Source organism: Toxotes jaculatrix, chromosome 15 (assembly GCF_017976425.1).
Source record: "Toxotes jaculatrix isolate fToxJac2 chromosome 15, fToxJac2.pri, whole genome shotgun sequence".
Classification (NCBI taxonomy): domain Eukaryota; kingdom Metazoa; phylum Chordata; class Actinopteri; family Toxotidae; genus Toxotes; species Toxotes jaculatrix.
In genome coordinates this window covers 19599965-19617122 of record NC_054408.1, presented here as the reverse complement: position 1 = coordinate 19617122, position 17158 = coordinate 19599965, and the positions used below count along the sequence as shown (strand labels likewise).

At 38.9% G+C, this 17158-nt stretch overlaps 1 protein-coding gene across 2 annotated transcripts in view; it reads right to left on the bottom strand.

Moving 5' to 3' along the window:
- ramp1 (receptor activity modifying protein 1) overlaps positions 1-17158 on the bottom strand; it is a 49013-nt gene that overhangs the window by 14948 nt on the left and 16907 nt on the right. The window contains exon 2 of one of the 2 annotated variants that reach the window (XM_041057408.1): positions 4790-4928. In XM_041057408.1, the coding sequence (XP_040913342.1) occupies positions 4790-4928 (139 nt within the window). The remainder of the gene's footprint in view (positions 1-4789; positions 4929-17158) is intronic. The other variant, XM_041057409.1, reaches the window with a different exon arrangement.

Below are 17158 nucleotides of genomic sequence, written 5' to 3'. Positions count from 1 at the left end.
TCTGCCTTCCATCAGCATTAGCCCACTTGTCAAATTTTCCATCTGCTAAGTGTCTTGTGCGTACCTGAGTGCTGGAAGACCAAAATTCTTAATTTCAACAACATTCTTCTTCTGAAATATCACACATCGAAGCTCACAGATTGGATGCGTTCACCCGAAGGGTTTATTACCAAACCTCACATGTTTTTCATAACAGAGCCAGTATCAAAATAATTTGATTAGTCTCAATTAATGATAACTGTGTCAACGCATCAGCTTTGCCCTAGACACTCCCTATATCCAGAGACAGTTGTGAGAGGATTCAAAATGTATTGTTACTGTCTTTTATGTTGTCTCTAAGGAACTGCATGTGTCGAGTCTTTTTTTTTTTTTTCCAGTGATTGCTTTGGCTAATAATAGAGCCTCTCCATTATCTTTCAGGGCAAATGGTTTTCTAAAAGCTTCTATGTTGTGATGAAGTGACACTGTGCCATTAGTGTTGCTGTGTAACCACCCTGGGCACTGTGGCTGGAAGTAATTTGACAAGCCGGATGGCACATGGCATACTGATTCTAAACATGCCTCAGTATGCACTGGGTGTGTGGTAATATTGAAGCTTGTGATTGCATGTAAACGATTGTCTGCTAAGGTACAGATGGAACAGATGTTTCATCCGGAGTGAAATACCTAAATGCACTGGTAGTTTCCACACTTATACCAATAATTTTGCATGTTTTAGTCAGTTTACTACTTTTTAATGTAGGTTTCCTATTAAAATCTATTGGCAGACTCTTAAAACTTGCCTGAGTGGTGTTTGCTTGACAGCAAACATCAAGTCTGCACGTGAACATGCAATGCAGTCTGTACTTAAACTGCATTGCCGTGCAACAGCCACATCAGCTGAAGCAAAGTCTGCAAACTGATTATCACACGTCAGAAATAAATGGAAAACATAGGCTGCTGAAGAAAAAAAATGCATTGAAAATTCTGAAAAGCCACAACATGTATTCAAAAGTTCAAATATAAAAACTGCAAGAACACTGGTGTGGTCCTTTAAGGGTCTCTACAAGGTGTACTAAGAAGCATGTTGGCTATATATAGCAGGTAATAAACTCATGGATCTCAGAGTTAATCTGCATACTTTGGTGATTTCGCTAATGAGGATGGCAGCAAGGAAAGGTCACATCATCTAACAATTACCTGTTTTCACAGGTACATACAGATCCTTGTCACAGGAGACATTTTAACATGTCACAGTGGGAGATGCACAGGTGTAAATAATAAAATGAAAAATGGCCGCATTCCATTTAGCAGCTTCAGTTTGAGGGTCCTGGTGTTGTTCATGTTTGCTCACAGTCACACTGTCAGGACTTACTGGGACTGGCCATTTTTAATGTTATTAGCAACACTCCTGCCTTTTCCTCTTATGAATAATTGAAAATATCTGCCATGAAAAAAAAAAATCTTTATTAAAGCAGGCTTTTCTCAAAATCCAAAAGCCTGTTTGGATTTGAGGAGGCTGTCTGATTTATTCAACAAATGTCATTAGGAAATTTGCTGTTTTCTTGCATCTGAAATAGACTGATTACAACTGCAAGGATGTCACTGGAGTGATTATCAGTTGATGAGCTTAACAGCAGCTCAGTGATTAGTGCTGTCACCTGACAGTTAGATGGACTCGTATTCATGTCACTCATGTCATACTGTGTGCTCGTGTTTCCTCCCGCCTCAGCTCGTGGGAGTACAGATGTAATAGGGATGTCATTTAATTGGAAGGGGACAGATAAACATGCAATATCTTTATTGCATTGGCGCCTGTGCCACATTAGGGTATATAATACAGCAGAGGCCAAAGGAGATGAGATAAAGCAAATGAAAAATTGTTCAAGTATACAGCAGAGGGGGATTTAGGGAGGAGCGAGGGCTTGAAGGAAGGAGAACAAAATGTGACTGTAAGTTGCAAGGAAAAAAGACAAGGCACACGGTGACAGCTGCCCCTTTTTTTGACATACTGTATTTAATTCAAAAATGTTTTAATGCAGAATAAAGGCAGCCATGCACACTCACTCTGGCACTTGAGCCTGGAAGTAGGATCTGAGGAAAGTACACACAAGCATTTAATAATGTATACTGCAGTGACAATAAGCAACAGAACTGACGGGGGCTGCACAGCAGCACACACAGTAGGAGGAAAATGTATTTTAGGGATCATAAGTTGATGAAAAATGAAAAAGAGCATTAAAAATGATGAGGTATGCGATCATAGGAACATAATTTATCATTCTACTTAGGATTTCTGCTGTTTCTGTTCAAGAGGAGAGAATGAGAGAGATTTCATGCAGAGAAAATAGGACCAAGAGAGGGAGGGTGTATAAACTCAGGCTGATGTGACAGTGGTAAGTGACAGCTGAGGAAGGCTCTGTGCACGACTGTCCCGAAACACACACACACACACACACACACACACACACACACACACACACACACACACACACACAGACACACACACACAGACACCAAATGTCATTTCAGTTGTATTAGAAATCTCCAGTGGCATCTTGGCCAGAATGTGGCTTTTCCTCAACTGGGGAGCAACTGTCCTGATACTTGACCTTTTCCACTCAGCTGAACCAGTTTTGACATTTCAATCTTTCATTTACTCGTCTTTTTTTTTTCTTTCGTTTCATGCTTTTGGAGTTGTCTGTTCAGAGGTTTGGGATAAAAATCCAGGGAAACTTTACAGCTGAAAATCAAACTACTCAGATATTTTGCTGTGGTTTGAGAAACACATTTCAGAAGTAAATTTGACTTTTTTTTTTGTGCCCACAACTCAGACTACAATATCTTCTGAATTGCATTTATTGTCAGGGACCATGTACAAATAACTTGAGTTTTATAAAATGAGTTTTAAAGCAATTTAGCCACAAGCTGCAATACTTTACTTCTGAAGGCCCTCAAGAGATAGACACAAATGCTGCAAAATACAGTAGATACAGAATATAAAGTGCACGGACTCCCATGTTCAAAGTATAGTGTTTCATAGATATCTTGTCTGAGACCAACACGAGTTTCTAATATGGCTGAAGCTATATTTGCATGTATTACTGCATGTCTCATCTACTTCACATGCTTATTAAGGAACAAGGTTTGGTCATCGTTTGTAGTGGTATTAATGTTGTACTCATCAAGTTAATTGCTGGGATCAGGGAAAGTAATACCTGTATTAAATTCATTCATGCTTTACAGTCACTGGCCCATCACAGCTGTGTGGTTATCAGCTGACTAGTAACATCCAGTTATATTAGTACAGGTGTAAAATGCAGCCATTATGCTCTGGAATGTAATCAGGACATCCCCCAAAAGGGAGCCATCTGGTGTCCTAATGGTTCAGGCTTTTGCTGATGACTTCATTATTTATCCAAACACAACAGACACAGTCTGTGAGGTATGATTTTACCCACTTGAGAATAATAATAGACTATTTATATTACTTATTTAGACTACTTAGTTTTATTTACTGACTGACTAACAAAGGCCTTAGTCAAGAAACTATGCTCCTCTACTCAAATTAAACTTGCGGTTTGATTTTTCCAAACCTACTATGACATTGTCAGCTCAGACCATAGATGGATTACTAAACGGTCTACTGGACACAGGTCCAGGTCCCCAAGGGGTGAGGGAGCCCCTGGGCCAGAGCCTCAGTTTGAAGTAACTGCTTCTTATTGAGAAGTTTGTCGACCACAAAAATGACTATGAAGAGACACAAAACTACCACAAAGACATGCAAAATGACCACAAAGACAGACAACACAACAACAAAGAGATGCAAAAAGAGAGATAAAAAAAACACAAGGGATAAAAAGATCAAAAAGATAAATCTGTGACTGGTTCTCGCTGTATTTGTCTGCACCCAGATGCACATTGTCTCATCGTCACTCCATGGCTGCAGTTTCAAAAGCAACACAGAGACAATGCCACTCATGAGACTAGGACAACCTGGTCAAAGGTCAGACCTGCTGGAGACTTGCTTAATTGGGTTTCCTCTCTAAGGTTGCTGTTAAGGGTGAGGAGAGTTATGAGCTTTCAGTGGTAAATCAGAAAGGCAGCATGATGCTATAACCACACATTTCAGTGGGTGTCTTGTTGGTTTAAAACAAAACAGCCTGATGCCCAATTTGGAATTGACACTCAAGTGGGGGGTGGTTTTCATGTAATTATTTAATTGTGGTAATTGGTGCCAGTAGCTGACTCTCAAATTGTAAGAGCAATTTTGAAAACCTGCGGTGCCAGACATCTTTTACAGTGAGTGCAAAGATAATATTTGTGCGTGCACAAAAGATCTCCGTTTATGCAAAGGCTGTATATCATTTGTTCTTGGCACTAACTGCCTCTGAGTATCCCTCTTATCCCTCTACTTTTTTTCCACTCACTTTGTTGTCTCTCACCCAGCATCTAACCAGCTGCTGGAAAGTGACAAAAAAAACTTGGACTATTATATCGACCTCCAGCAAGAAATAATCAGATCTAAAATCAGATCAGTTCGTTGACTTACACAAGATCAAAGATGATGAATCAAGATGATATTTTTTGGTGTGTGGAGCTCATTGTGCTTTTGGCTTTTAGGGAACCGATTACAATCCTGTTTTAGGCGTTTAATGTTCTTAGTGCATTAAAACTGACAAAGAGGATGGAAATACAATAGCCTTATGCAAATTTAAAATGTGAAGCTGATTTGAGTGACTGTAAATCTGTTGGCATTTATGTTTGGATGTGTCTCTCTTTCTCCCATGTGTATGTTTATTGTACTCACTCGACTGTGTCCTCCCAGCTACACCAGTGTCCCTGATCCAGCTCTTGCATGTCCAGCCTGAATTTGGACAGGCAAAACTCCTCAATGGCATACTCGTAGTGGGGTCCGCATCCCAACGCTGACACACACTGAGACACTGCTGGGAGAAGGGGGAAAAGGGATGAAGGGCAAGGGAGAAGAAAGAGGAAAGGGGGGGCAAAGTGTAAAGCCAGAGTATGTAAGAAGTAATCCATTATCACCATGTGTAGGGGTGTGTGTGTGTGTGTGTGTGTGTGTGTGTGTGAAGTGCACAACCAATGACAGAAGCCTTCTATGGCTACAATGGTAAGAGCACAAAAAAGTGCTTAGGAATTAAAGTGACTGTAAACGCTGTCTTCTCTTTTTGGATCATTGCAAACCAAGATGTTTCCCCATCTGCTGCACATTACACTGAAACACCATCTGCTGCCACAGTGTAACCTCATCTCACCTTATAATTGCCTTACAAGACCCCAAAAACCAGACACACACACACACACTTGTACCTCCCTCTTTGTGAGGACACTCATTGACATAATGCATTCCCTAGCCCCTTACCCCAACTCTGACCTAAACCTAGAACTGATTATAACCTGAACCCAAGTGTACACTTGGCTTTAAAAGCTTCTTTCGTGGTATATATATTTTTATATCCTGATAAAAATACTTATTGTGATATACTAAGTTATCTGGAATTTCAAACCATATATATAAAATAACCAGGGAATGTCAGTTTATGGCTAACCCAGTAAATTAAATTAAGGGACTTCATGACATCAGTGCCAAAATCCCGAAAGGACTGGAGTTCCTCATGAGTCCTGATGACCACATTAATCCCATTAATATAATACCATTAGTAGTAGTATTTTAAAACCAAAAAAAATCATAACCTGAACCCTGAATACTCTCTCTTGCTTACCCAGACGGGTGCTTCTTTTATGATTGCACACACTTTCAAAGGAATTGTCTGTCACGAAGGAGATTTACATATCTTATTTATATACAATAGTTATTTATAATACCCCTTCAAAGCAATATAACCGTAATTAGTCTGTAATTACAGCTTGATTGAAAACATTAATTTGGACAACACAAACAAAGGCATCACTTTTTGCTGAGAGTAAATGAACAGCACTGAATTATTGTGGCACAGATGTCATGCAAATACAGTTATCACTAGACTGTCACATCTAAACCTCCAAGACACAGTCCCTCATCATCCTTTTATGCAGTCCTCCCAGTCCTCCTCATCCTGTTTCCCCACAGCCTCCGCTCATTTTCAACACCTGTCTTCACCTTTTTTCTTGTTTTCTACTCATATTCCCATAAGACTGCTCTCACTCTCTTGTTTAACTGTAAAACCTGCTGTTTCTCTTTTTACTTGTCTCAGAGAATCTGTATACAACTATATATATCTCTCTATTCATCCCAGCCTGGGCAGCTTCCTTCTTGATCTCCCACAGATTCCCCACCAACCCCACTCCCCCTCCGTCTTTGCCCCATGAGAGTTTTGTGGAGAAGTGGACAGACCAGTGCGTCTCTTTGAGTATTTCCTCCTCATTCAGAATCATTAGCATCAACAGTGTCATTTGAGAGACGTGGCAAATACATGTCTTTGTTCATGTGCGTATGCTATTGTGCAGAGCCAAGGGGGAGATAGAAACAGAGATGTCAGGAAAAAAAATATAAAATGGAGGATCCAAAATATACACAAATAACTTGTTTACATTGCAACAAAGAATCTGCCTCCTGCGGAGAGCAGATGAAAAGGTTTGTCTGCACGTCTACACGACTCCGATCAAGGACCACAATCAAAGATCAAAGATCAAGTGCATGTGTTTATGACAGGGAGACACGGATATAAAGAGAGCGAAGACGGGAGACAGAGAAAGGGAGAGAAAGTTTGCATATTTTTCTGCTTATCAGATTTTTGTCATGTCTGCGATCTCTGTAACATGGAGTCGACCAAACCAAACAACACAAATAAAACATCGCCTTCCAAAGTGACCCATTTCTGATCTGAAAACCTTTTTGGCAGGTCAGTCTTGTTTTTAAGTGGCTTTTAAAACTGTTGCAAAAAATTCAAGATTCATATGATCTGCCACCCCTTTGGTTAAGGTTTGGATCAATTTAGGCAGCCACTTTGTAGCTAATGCTACTTCTGATGACAATCATTTTCCACAAGAGGAGGCACCAGGAAGTTGAATATCATGGAAACATGAACCAAACCTGCTGCTAGTAAAGCGCCTTGATATGATGATTCTGCAAAAACATTGACAAGGACATTTTCCTTGTGAGTTCTAAATGAGAAAGACTGTGGCTATGGCACATAAACCACATTAGCAAATGTACTGTAGCAAATGTGATGCTAAGTATGTTTTTGACCCTTCTCTGTTTCCAAATTCAGTGTGAGAGTGCTGCTCTGATTTTAATGCAGCAGGCCATGTCGTCAGACTCATGCATACATGATTTGCTTGCTTCAGCAGCTTGTTGTCTTCACAAGAGACAGAGGAATACTTTCTGTAAAACCTTTTATTTTCTCTATTTAAATTTACGTCAAAAAATAAATAAATAAATAAAGGTAAATTTACACATAACACATTCACTGTGTACAACTCATAATGCATTCGGTGCATATTGTTTTTACAAACTACCTAATAACCTGCATTTCAGAACTGCCGTTATTACAAATGTTCAATGAAGCAAAGTAATGTTTTAAGTCAACTTCTTACAAAGACAGCAAATGAAAAAAAAAAAGAAAAAAAGAAAACCGTAAAGAATAACCCAAATCCCTGGTGGCTGCACAGACCTCTGGCTGCATTTTCACATAATAAATCCATTCCACGCGAGGGGGCTAATTGAACCGTGCTAATGATGGCTCGATTGAATGCATGTTGATCTGTCAGAAATAGAAAGCCTGAAGGATACAAGGCATGATGGCAACAATCCGTGCATTACAATCAATGTATCAGCGGTGCACCAGAAATAAAGATTGGATGATAGTGTTTTAATTTGTATTTGTTATTGTATATAAAATTTGTATTATATATAAATTTGTATTTGTTATTGTATATAAAATTTGTATTATATATAAATTTGTATTTGTTATTGTATATAAAATTTGTATTATATATAAATTTGTATTTGTTATTATATATAAAGTAGACAAATTACATATGTCTATGGACAACAGTCTAAAAGATTGACAGATAGAAAGCAGTAGTGTTGCCACATCCTAACTAGTTTCATTTAATTTTGCCCCTTTTCCCAGCTACTTAAATGCCTTGCTGCTAGTGCAGGATCTAGGAAGGCAGCAGCATCATAGCCAAAAGGTTTCCATTAGGTTGTCTTCAAACCAAAACAAATTTAAAAAGGATAGCAACAGAAAATATCTCTGGCTCCTGGTGTGTGGAAACACACATTTATCAGTGGATAGTCGAATGGAAAAACACATTTGTGTCACAAAGAAAAACACCTGTCTCCCTAATCTCTCCTCCTGTAACTTGACAAAAGGTTACGATGAAAAAGAAAATGTTTTTTGTTCTTCAACACGAATCACCTTGTCCCATCTCTTAAACATGTCACAACCTTGTCAGATTCATTTTTATGTTCCAGACTCCCTTCACTCTCACAGTGAGGCAGTACATGGTGAATCTGGAGGAAAGGTCATGATTGACTGACTGAGAATTTCCTCCTGCAACTGTGTATTGATTTGGAGCTGAAACTAAAAATAATGCAGCAAGGACCCCTTTTAATCTTTAATGACTTAGGGTGAATATGCGTGTCAGGGTGCTGAAGTTTGGCCCGAGAGTCTGGGTCTGTCTGCGCTGTGCCCCACTGCCTTCTTATCCACCATACTCACTGAAGAAGCACAAGTTAGAGGTAGCCAATGCCTGTCGCCACTCATTTCCATTTCACTGACGCCATTCTCTGGACTTGATTTTTAAACGTCACACTGTTAGACCCCTCTGTCCAATGGGGGGATCTCTCCTTCTGAACTGACTCTCATAGGGCTGATTCCATTTTTGTTCAAAAGGTTTTTTTTGGAAGTTTGTCCTCGTTGGCTCGGGAACATGTGCCTTTCTTTAAATCCCACTGAGACACTGTATGTGATACTGGGCTTCATAAACTTGACTCGACTTGACCTGACTTGACCCTTGTATTAAGGCAGCTGCTGTAAATGCATGCTCATAGTCAGGTTGTCTCGGTTAATGATACATAAAAGCATGAATGCGTACTTGAAGTCAATGCGTACTTGTTTTTAGAAGTACATAGTGGGTGACCTACAACCTCGCACATGCTACCTCCTCTCTCTCTTCTCTGTGGGGCCTCTCCCAGAATGCACCGCTCCCTGTGTACGAGCAGCAGCTAGCTTCAGGGGGCTGCATGTGCTTTATGTGTGTTTGTGTGTTGTTTATATATGTGTGTGACTGTGTGTGTGTGTATTATCTATTTATAGGATGTTTTGATCTCTAGTCATCATCATAAGAAACTAAACTCTAATATAAGAGCCTTGCAGCGAGACAGAGGAAGCTGCATATTAGGATCTCATTACTGAGTTTCTCCAAACCACTCTTAATGCCACACTGCCTTCTTGAATGCCTGTCCATAGACACATTTTAAAATCTAGTTTGACAGCTGTTGATCTGCTACTGTTCCATCAAAGTGTGAGCTCTTACTTGGAATCACTGATGGAGCTTTTCCGGGCAATAGTGTGTGAGATTATACATGACTAAAAACATATTGAAAGGCTCTGAAACGAACACAAACAAGCACATGATGTTAAAAGCTCAGGTTTTTACACAGGGAATTAGTGTGGAATGGCAGCAAATAGGTTCAGATGAAAGACCAATAAAAGATTCAGGTACTACATGTGTATTTAAAGTGACTGTGGAGAGAGGAATGCCGCAGACGTGCCGCAGATGACGAGATTCAAGTCAGATGAAATGAAGGTCTAAATATAGATGAAGCAGGGGAAAGGGATGCACTTCACAGTGCATTTCTACTCAATGGAATTCTTCAACTCAATCTTTCTTTTTTTTTGCATGACTCTCAATCACTAAATGCAAATGGTGTCATGTGGAAAGTTCTTTTAACATTTTTACATAAATTCTTAAAAGTTCTTCTCATGCACATATGAGAAATTTTTCAATAGGATGGCACAACTTTCCACTGTAGTTCAATCAGTTTCATGCACTTTATGCAAACACACATGAGCTTGAAACTTGAAGTGCGCACAAAATGGAAGACTATTTGTGTGGAGTGGAAAAATCAGAAAAGATGACTAAAATCTGTGTTTCTTTATGTTATGGGTGAAATATGGAAGTTACAGACACAGTTGGTCTTACTTATAAATTATGGCTGATTTTAGCTGCAGTATGTATTTGCAATGAAAATAGTTTAATTACAAACCAAATTAGAAAGAATTCAAAACAGAAAAAAAAGGACGAATTAGCACTTATGCTATGTGTTATGCCACTCTGTTAAGTCAGAAGTTGTTTTTCTCAGGAATTTCTCACTTGTTCCTGGGCAGAATCCCACAGTAATACAAAAAAACAGCAGGAGCTGTTGGAGTAGGTAAGCTCCTGAGGAAAAAAAATGCAAATTGTAGTGTACTGCTTGATACCTTGATGAAGCAGATTGGGGGTGTTTGGAAAAGTTGTGGCTTCTGCAGCAGACAGTTTGGTCCTCTGTAAGTGAAAGCAAGCACATTGAGTCTGAAGAGTTACAAAGAAGCGACATTTTCTTCCCTACTTACCCTGTCCTAAATTATGTCCTCCCATCTCATTTCCATCATGTGAATTTTGTTGTTGACAATCCTGTCACTTTCACTCCAAATCCCATTCCAGTCTTGAATAATAGTGTCCCCTGCCTACAGTTATAGAGCTTCTATCCAAAGAGCAGGTTTAATATGACAGGACAAATGTATCTATGTTATATACTTATATTGAAGCTTCCACACTGGACCTCACCCACCTATATGCATTTGACTGCAGCATATATGATGTCTGTCAGATGATAAAATGCCTGTGACATCTAATTCCTCTTGACTGCCTTCACATCCCAAGGCTTAGATTTCTAGCTCCATCCTGTTTCCCAACAAATGTACAATGTACAAAGCTTCCGTCCCCCTGGTGTGTTATTACATTCTCTTCCCAATGCAAATGTTGCTGGTCTCTGCTAGAGGGCAATTCTAATAAAATACAGAAGGTTTAACACCTGATTTTTTTATATAATAAAATATTTAAATAATATTTAAAGATATCATTCTTTGACTGTTCAGGTTTGGAGGCTTTGCTTCTTAAAGATTTAGCACTGATGAAGTGGCTCTCCAATAACATTGTCTCAAGCAGAGAGGGTAGAATAGGCTGGGTAGAATAGAAAAACATTTCAAATAAGACTGCAGTGTCTTCTTCAAGGTATCACATAACTTTTCAAACACTGAAAGTCATGTGACTGCTTTAATGGAAAATGATATTACGTAACAGTCTCTTCCCCTAGTAGCTGCACCATCTGTAAGTTCTTAAACTATATCTTTATTCCACAATACACTTTCACTTTTTGGCAAAATGTCATTCAGAGTAACAGATATATTTATGTCAAAATGAAACAATCTACTTATACGGACCTATATGTATTAGAATATATTAAAAAGAATATGAGATCAAACTAGATTTAATTGTATTTTAAATGAATTTTATTTCCTTACAAAAACATATTGTTGAAAAAATGGGTAGTGATTTAAAGGACACTGGCAAAGTCTAAAGATTTAAAATGATAATTAACAACTCTATTTTAATAATTAAATAGAGTTGTTTAATATGTTAAATAATTATTATAAAATGTTTAATAATTATTGTCGCTCTTAATATGCCTCACAAGATATGACATTTTGGTTTGTGTCTCCATTGTGTTGAATTTAAACAGGATCCACTCTACTGTACAGAAAAAAGACAACATTTCAAATTCACTTCACTCTAGCTCCACACCCCCAGAGTTTGTTGCTTTTCAAAATTGTAGTCATCAGACCCATCTGACAAGTGACTCAAGTAACATCACTTGAGGCAGTTTATTGGACTTTGCACAGCTCCCCCTGGAGCAACAAAAGACCTTATACATTTTTTTTTTACCATTCTATCTGACAATCTGAATGCCTGTGCTTCTTGCTCTGACTTCATTGTATAACAGATAGAAATGATGGTTGCATCTAAGAAAATAAGACCCGAGATGTTAATAAACCTAACTTAAAAAGAAACTGAGGCAGTAAATGTTCCAAAGATCAGCCTTGTGCATGCTCTGTGGCAGCTGTACTGGCATCATATTCACAGAGAGAGGCTGAGTCAGTGTCAGGAGGTTGACTCATGGGTGATATACTCTCTTGAAATTGTTCACATGTTGCAGTCTATGACTGCTTCCAGTTTGAAAGTGACAACCAGCCAACAGAGGCAGGCAGATGTTTTCTGTCAAAGGTTAAGACTAATTAGGCAGATCTGATGTTTGCAAATGAACCTGCATCCAACTCTCTGCCACTGTTCTGTGTCCCTCTCTCTCACTGGCGTCATTTTCTCTCTGATGATTCACAGAGAAGGAAATCTTCATCTCTGGCCTTTGATCTGAATTATTTTTGACCGATGAAGGCCTATCACCCAGCCTTACATCAAAACACCTACTTCCTTGACTTTTAAACACTTTTTAGTCATGAATCATCTTAATTCATGGAGTAGTAGTGGAAAAAGAGAAAAAGAGAAAAAGAGAGAGATGTGTGCCTCTTCCCACCTCTCTGACAGCTCAATTTAGATTCTGTAAACTTACACAGGTTTTATGCATAGTTTAAAAACCCACACAATTTCAGCTATTCCGGTACAAACTTGGTCTGTTTGATGTTCACACTCAGAAAAGTTTGGCTGAGTCTTTCTCGCACCTTGGATTTTCTAGATGGTACACCAGAAAATCAGGGCATGTTCCCATTTTATGCAAACATCATCATTAAATTCTGTGGTGAACCACAGCACTGCATGTTTAAAAGTAGTGTGTGTGTGTGTGTATTCGAGAGGAAATGTTGATTGTGCTAAAAGTCACTACCTCATTTTGCCATGATCCAGTACAGTGGTTTTCTATCAGTGGATTAAACAGTCAAGCTACAGCACTATAGCTGCTTTAGGGCCAGTGGTCAGGTCACAAAAACCCCGACCCCGTTTGATTCACTTTGTCACCTGTTCGTCCTTTTCACACTTCACTTTTAACGACACTATACTCTGAGCTGACGTATTGTTCCTTTAAATGTCTACGGAAAATGGGTAGTCTTCACTTGTGGCGTGTTCCCTCAGAATGATGTGCACTTAAGAAGCACAGCTTTTTTTTTTCCTTTTCCCTCCACTTCTTGCTAAAATGTCCTGCAGGTGCCTGAAGTACAAGCTAACAATAGAGAGGCACTTTATGGACATGAACATAGAGAATCCTGACCACATGCTTTAAGACAGAGCCAAGCTTTTTTGGTTTGTGGGTCTAAAGTGGTGAGAACATAGCAAATTCCTCTGTTGCTTTAAAAATAGTTACATATATAATTAACTAATAATTACTACTACACGTTTTGTTAAGCTTGTGTGTGATGTGAAACCATGTAGCCTGTTGCTAAAAGGTTCCACAAATAAACTTGTTTACGTCATCTGTACACAGTTAATGATATACTGTACTGTGTATTATATGATGTATTAATCATGGCTGAATTCACCAGCTAGGAAACCCTGAAGGTAAAACTTTGTTTCTGGGCCCCCATTTACCCACTACACATGGCAGCTTCATTATTTCCCAAGACACAAACCAGTACTTCTATGTTGTAATTATTCTGCCTTGACTCTGGTTTTCTGTGTGTTAGTTACAATTACTTTCAAGCAATCTGATAAAACTTTATATATAAAACTTTATAACTTCATGTGGGTATATACATCTATCTATCTATCTATATCTCTATATAGATATATATATATATATATGGGAATTAAGCTTAGTTGCTCTCTAGTGAATAGATGAGAAGATTGATGCCGTCATTCAGTATAAGACTACAGTCAGCAGCTTAGCACAAAGACTGGAAACAGGGGAAGGTACAGTGGGTGGATTTTGTTACTTTTGGACAGAGCCAGGCCAATTGTATCCCCCTGTGTCCACAGTCTTTGTGCTAAGCTAACCGGCTGCTGGTTGTAGCTTCATATTCATCACAGAAATATGAGCGTCGTTGAAATCTTCTTGGAGCATTCTACCAAATTCCCCGGGCTCTCAAAGTTTTGCCTGTTTGGTAATCCAGCCTTAGTATTAATATAACCTATATAACTTTGGATAATAGTGGTATTATCATGATGTATGTTTAAAGAGACTCATACTGTATGACCAAAACAGTTCTCAGTGCAGGTCTCTCCCCGGGGTGAAATCTTGTGCAAAACAGAAGCTTTATTAAATGCATATGTTGGGGCTTAATGTTCTCTCAGCAGGTACGCTGATCAATTAACTTCCTTCCTAACTCAGCTTCCAGAGAATCTGCTGTACTGTACTCCTTTAACATAAATTATGGGGCACACAAGCAATACAGAAATGTCAAACTCATTTTTCCATCCATTGTTCATAGTGATGTGGAAATTCAAAATGCCAACTGCCAAAGGCTGACTCTTCACAAGCTACAAGTGAGGTCAGTAATTTTACCTAACAATTTAACTTTTTTTTTCCCTAACAGCTGTTTACCAAGTGCTGTTGGAGAACAAATAAATGACAACAAACCCAGTGAACTTCTACTATGTCTAAAAACTGGCTTTTAATCACAGTTGAATACAAATGAGCTGGACTAAAGTGAGTCATTCTTACTCTCTGTCGAGCGAGTGATGCATGTCTGATGAATCAGAGGAGAGGAACGCCAGAGGAAGTGCATCAGCTGCCATCATTACATTGCATTACAGTTTTACCTCTAGCGTTGTCACTCACACTCACAGACACACAAATTAATGCTTTTCGTCCACCTCTGCTCTCTGTGTGTGTGTGTGTGTGTGTGTGTGTGTGTGCTGTCTGTCCTAATCAGACAGCTGGAGACCCAGCGGGTATGTTTCACTTAGATCTAACAACATCCGAGAAAGTATTCATATAATTAAATAGAGAGACAGAGAGTGTGATATAAGAATGAGTTCCCTCAAAGAAACTTCAAAATGAGCAATTTATCCCCTTAATCTCTCAGCTTTATTGCCCACCACAACACGCACGCACGTTGCTCGGTGCTCTATCAATGACACAGCGACCTGAGATGGCCATGAAGCTTAACAAGCCCCCTCTCTCCCTCACAGGGACTCTCAGTGTTATTATTAAAGCCCAGAGCGTGCCTCAGTGCAATGTGTCATTGCCTCCTGAAAGGCAGCAACATAAGCCACTGAATTTGAATAAAGCCTGGAGCAACCTGTTTGGGCTCAACATCAGAGGAGATAGAAAGAAACGCACACAGTGAAGCTACAAAAAGTGGGGGCAGTGAAAGTGTTTTAAATGGTCACATCACACTTTTTTTTTTTTTTCTCAGAGTGATTTTAATTTTGGCGGATTTGATAATGGCCTAAAGAGGCTGAACTGCCTTTTTGTTAGTACTTCATTATTCAGTCAGACATGTTTGCTGTTTTCACTTCAGTTTTGTTCTAACCACCAGTGACTGACACATCCCGTCCCTCTGTGGACATCTGTGACACTCAACACTGAGGCAACGTTAGCCACCAGACAGCAAGTTCACAGTTCACAGTTCATCTAACAATATATTTAACGTAGTCAATATATTTTTAATAGTTTATTGACACATCTGTATGTTATAAAGTTGTTATGGTGAACATATTAGCAGTCAGAAGTGTTGAGAGATGAGGAACTATTCTGAAGATACACAATAGCAGAACGTGAGAAAAGTAAGCGCTCAGCATCTTCTGCATGAAGCTGTTGTGTTTTTAACAGTGAAAAGGAAAAACCCATAAACATTTTAGTCACCTGGACTGACAAAAGACGGACTTAGCACGAGAGGATAAAAAGTGATTACCCAACAGACAAAAGACGACAGCAGAGAACAGAAGAAAGAAAAAGAAGTGGTGACAGTGTACTGGTGCTGTGCTACTGTGTACTTTATATGACTTAAAACGTGCTGCTGCTGCTGCATGTTCCCAACAGTTCAGAGACAGAAACAATTCAAAGGAACAGCACAGCAGGTTGCTGGAATATATTATTTTCACATTTCCCCATTTGTTTCCTCCAGAACTGTACTTTTAATCTTCCCAATCTTATATGTATCTTACATCATCTAAACCAGACAGCAAATAGCTAGTACTGGCAAACAAACTGCACCTTGTAATGTGCTACCCAGTGATGTAACTGCTCTTTCAGTGTGCCCACTGCTCCAATGTCAAGGTGTAAATTACATTAAACACTAAGTCAGTGCATTGCATAATGCACAGTCTCTCTCTCCTCACAATTCTTACATTCAGGTAAGTTTGAATTGTTAAATGAAGTGATGTTTTTTTTATCTACAACACTTGCCTTATATTTATTTGATATTAATAATTATTTATCAACCAGTTTTGATCAGAAAATTAATCACTCCTGGGACGCACTGTAGGAAAATTGTGATGGCCATGAAACATAATGTGGATTTACTCTAATACTGCAGCAATTTTCGGCTATTATACAACACACAGTGCACCTACAGTCCCAGTACTTTGTTTGTCTTTAGCGTCAAGCATCTCTGTGGCCTAAATTTCCTGCTGGAATGAAAAATAAAAGTGCAAATATCATAACGCATTGCCTGAATAATTTAATGTCATCTGTGTTTGTAAATGCTTTTAAAAGGTCGAGATAATATGACACACACAGGGGAAAAGCAGTGAAAATAAATGGTCCTTGTATGCCCAAAATAATCACAAAAAATGTGTTGATTATCATTATACTTGATTAGATAACCCATCCCTGAAGCTATATATAGAGAGAGTTGTAGATGGCTGTAGTGGTGTGCGAGTGGCTCAGTGAAGTGGCTCCAGCCCGTAAGCTGAGAGTTCTGCATCACTGTTTTGAAAAGTGTGAAAAGTGCTGAAGAAATAAAATGTATTTTTACTCATTCTCATTCAAATTTGGCTGTATCTTCCTTACTGGAACTAATAGCCCCCCCAGGACTTATCAAATCATATAAAGTGCCCTGCATTAGACCAGCCAACAAGGCACAATAATAAATGACTGCATGGTTTCTCTCATGTCAACATGGTCCGTGAAAGTAAATGAGATTTTTATCACAGGGATTAGACTCTAGGGGTTGTTAGCTATCCAATGTAAAACCACTTTCATGGCATTTATAAT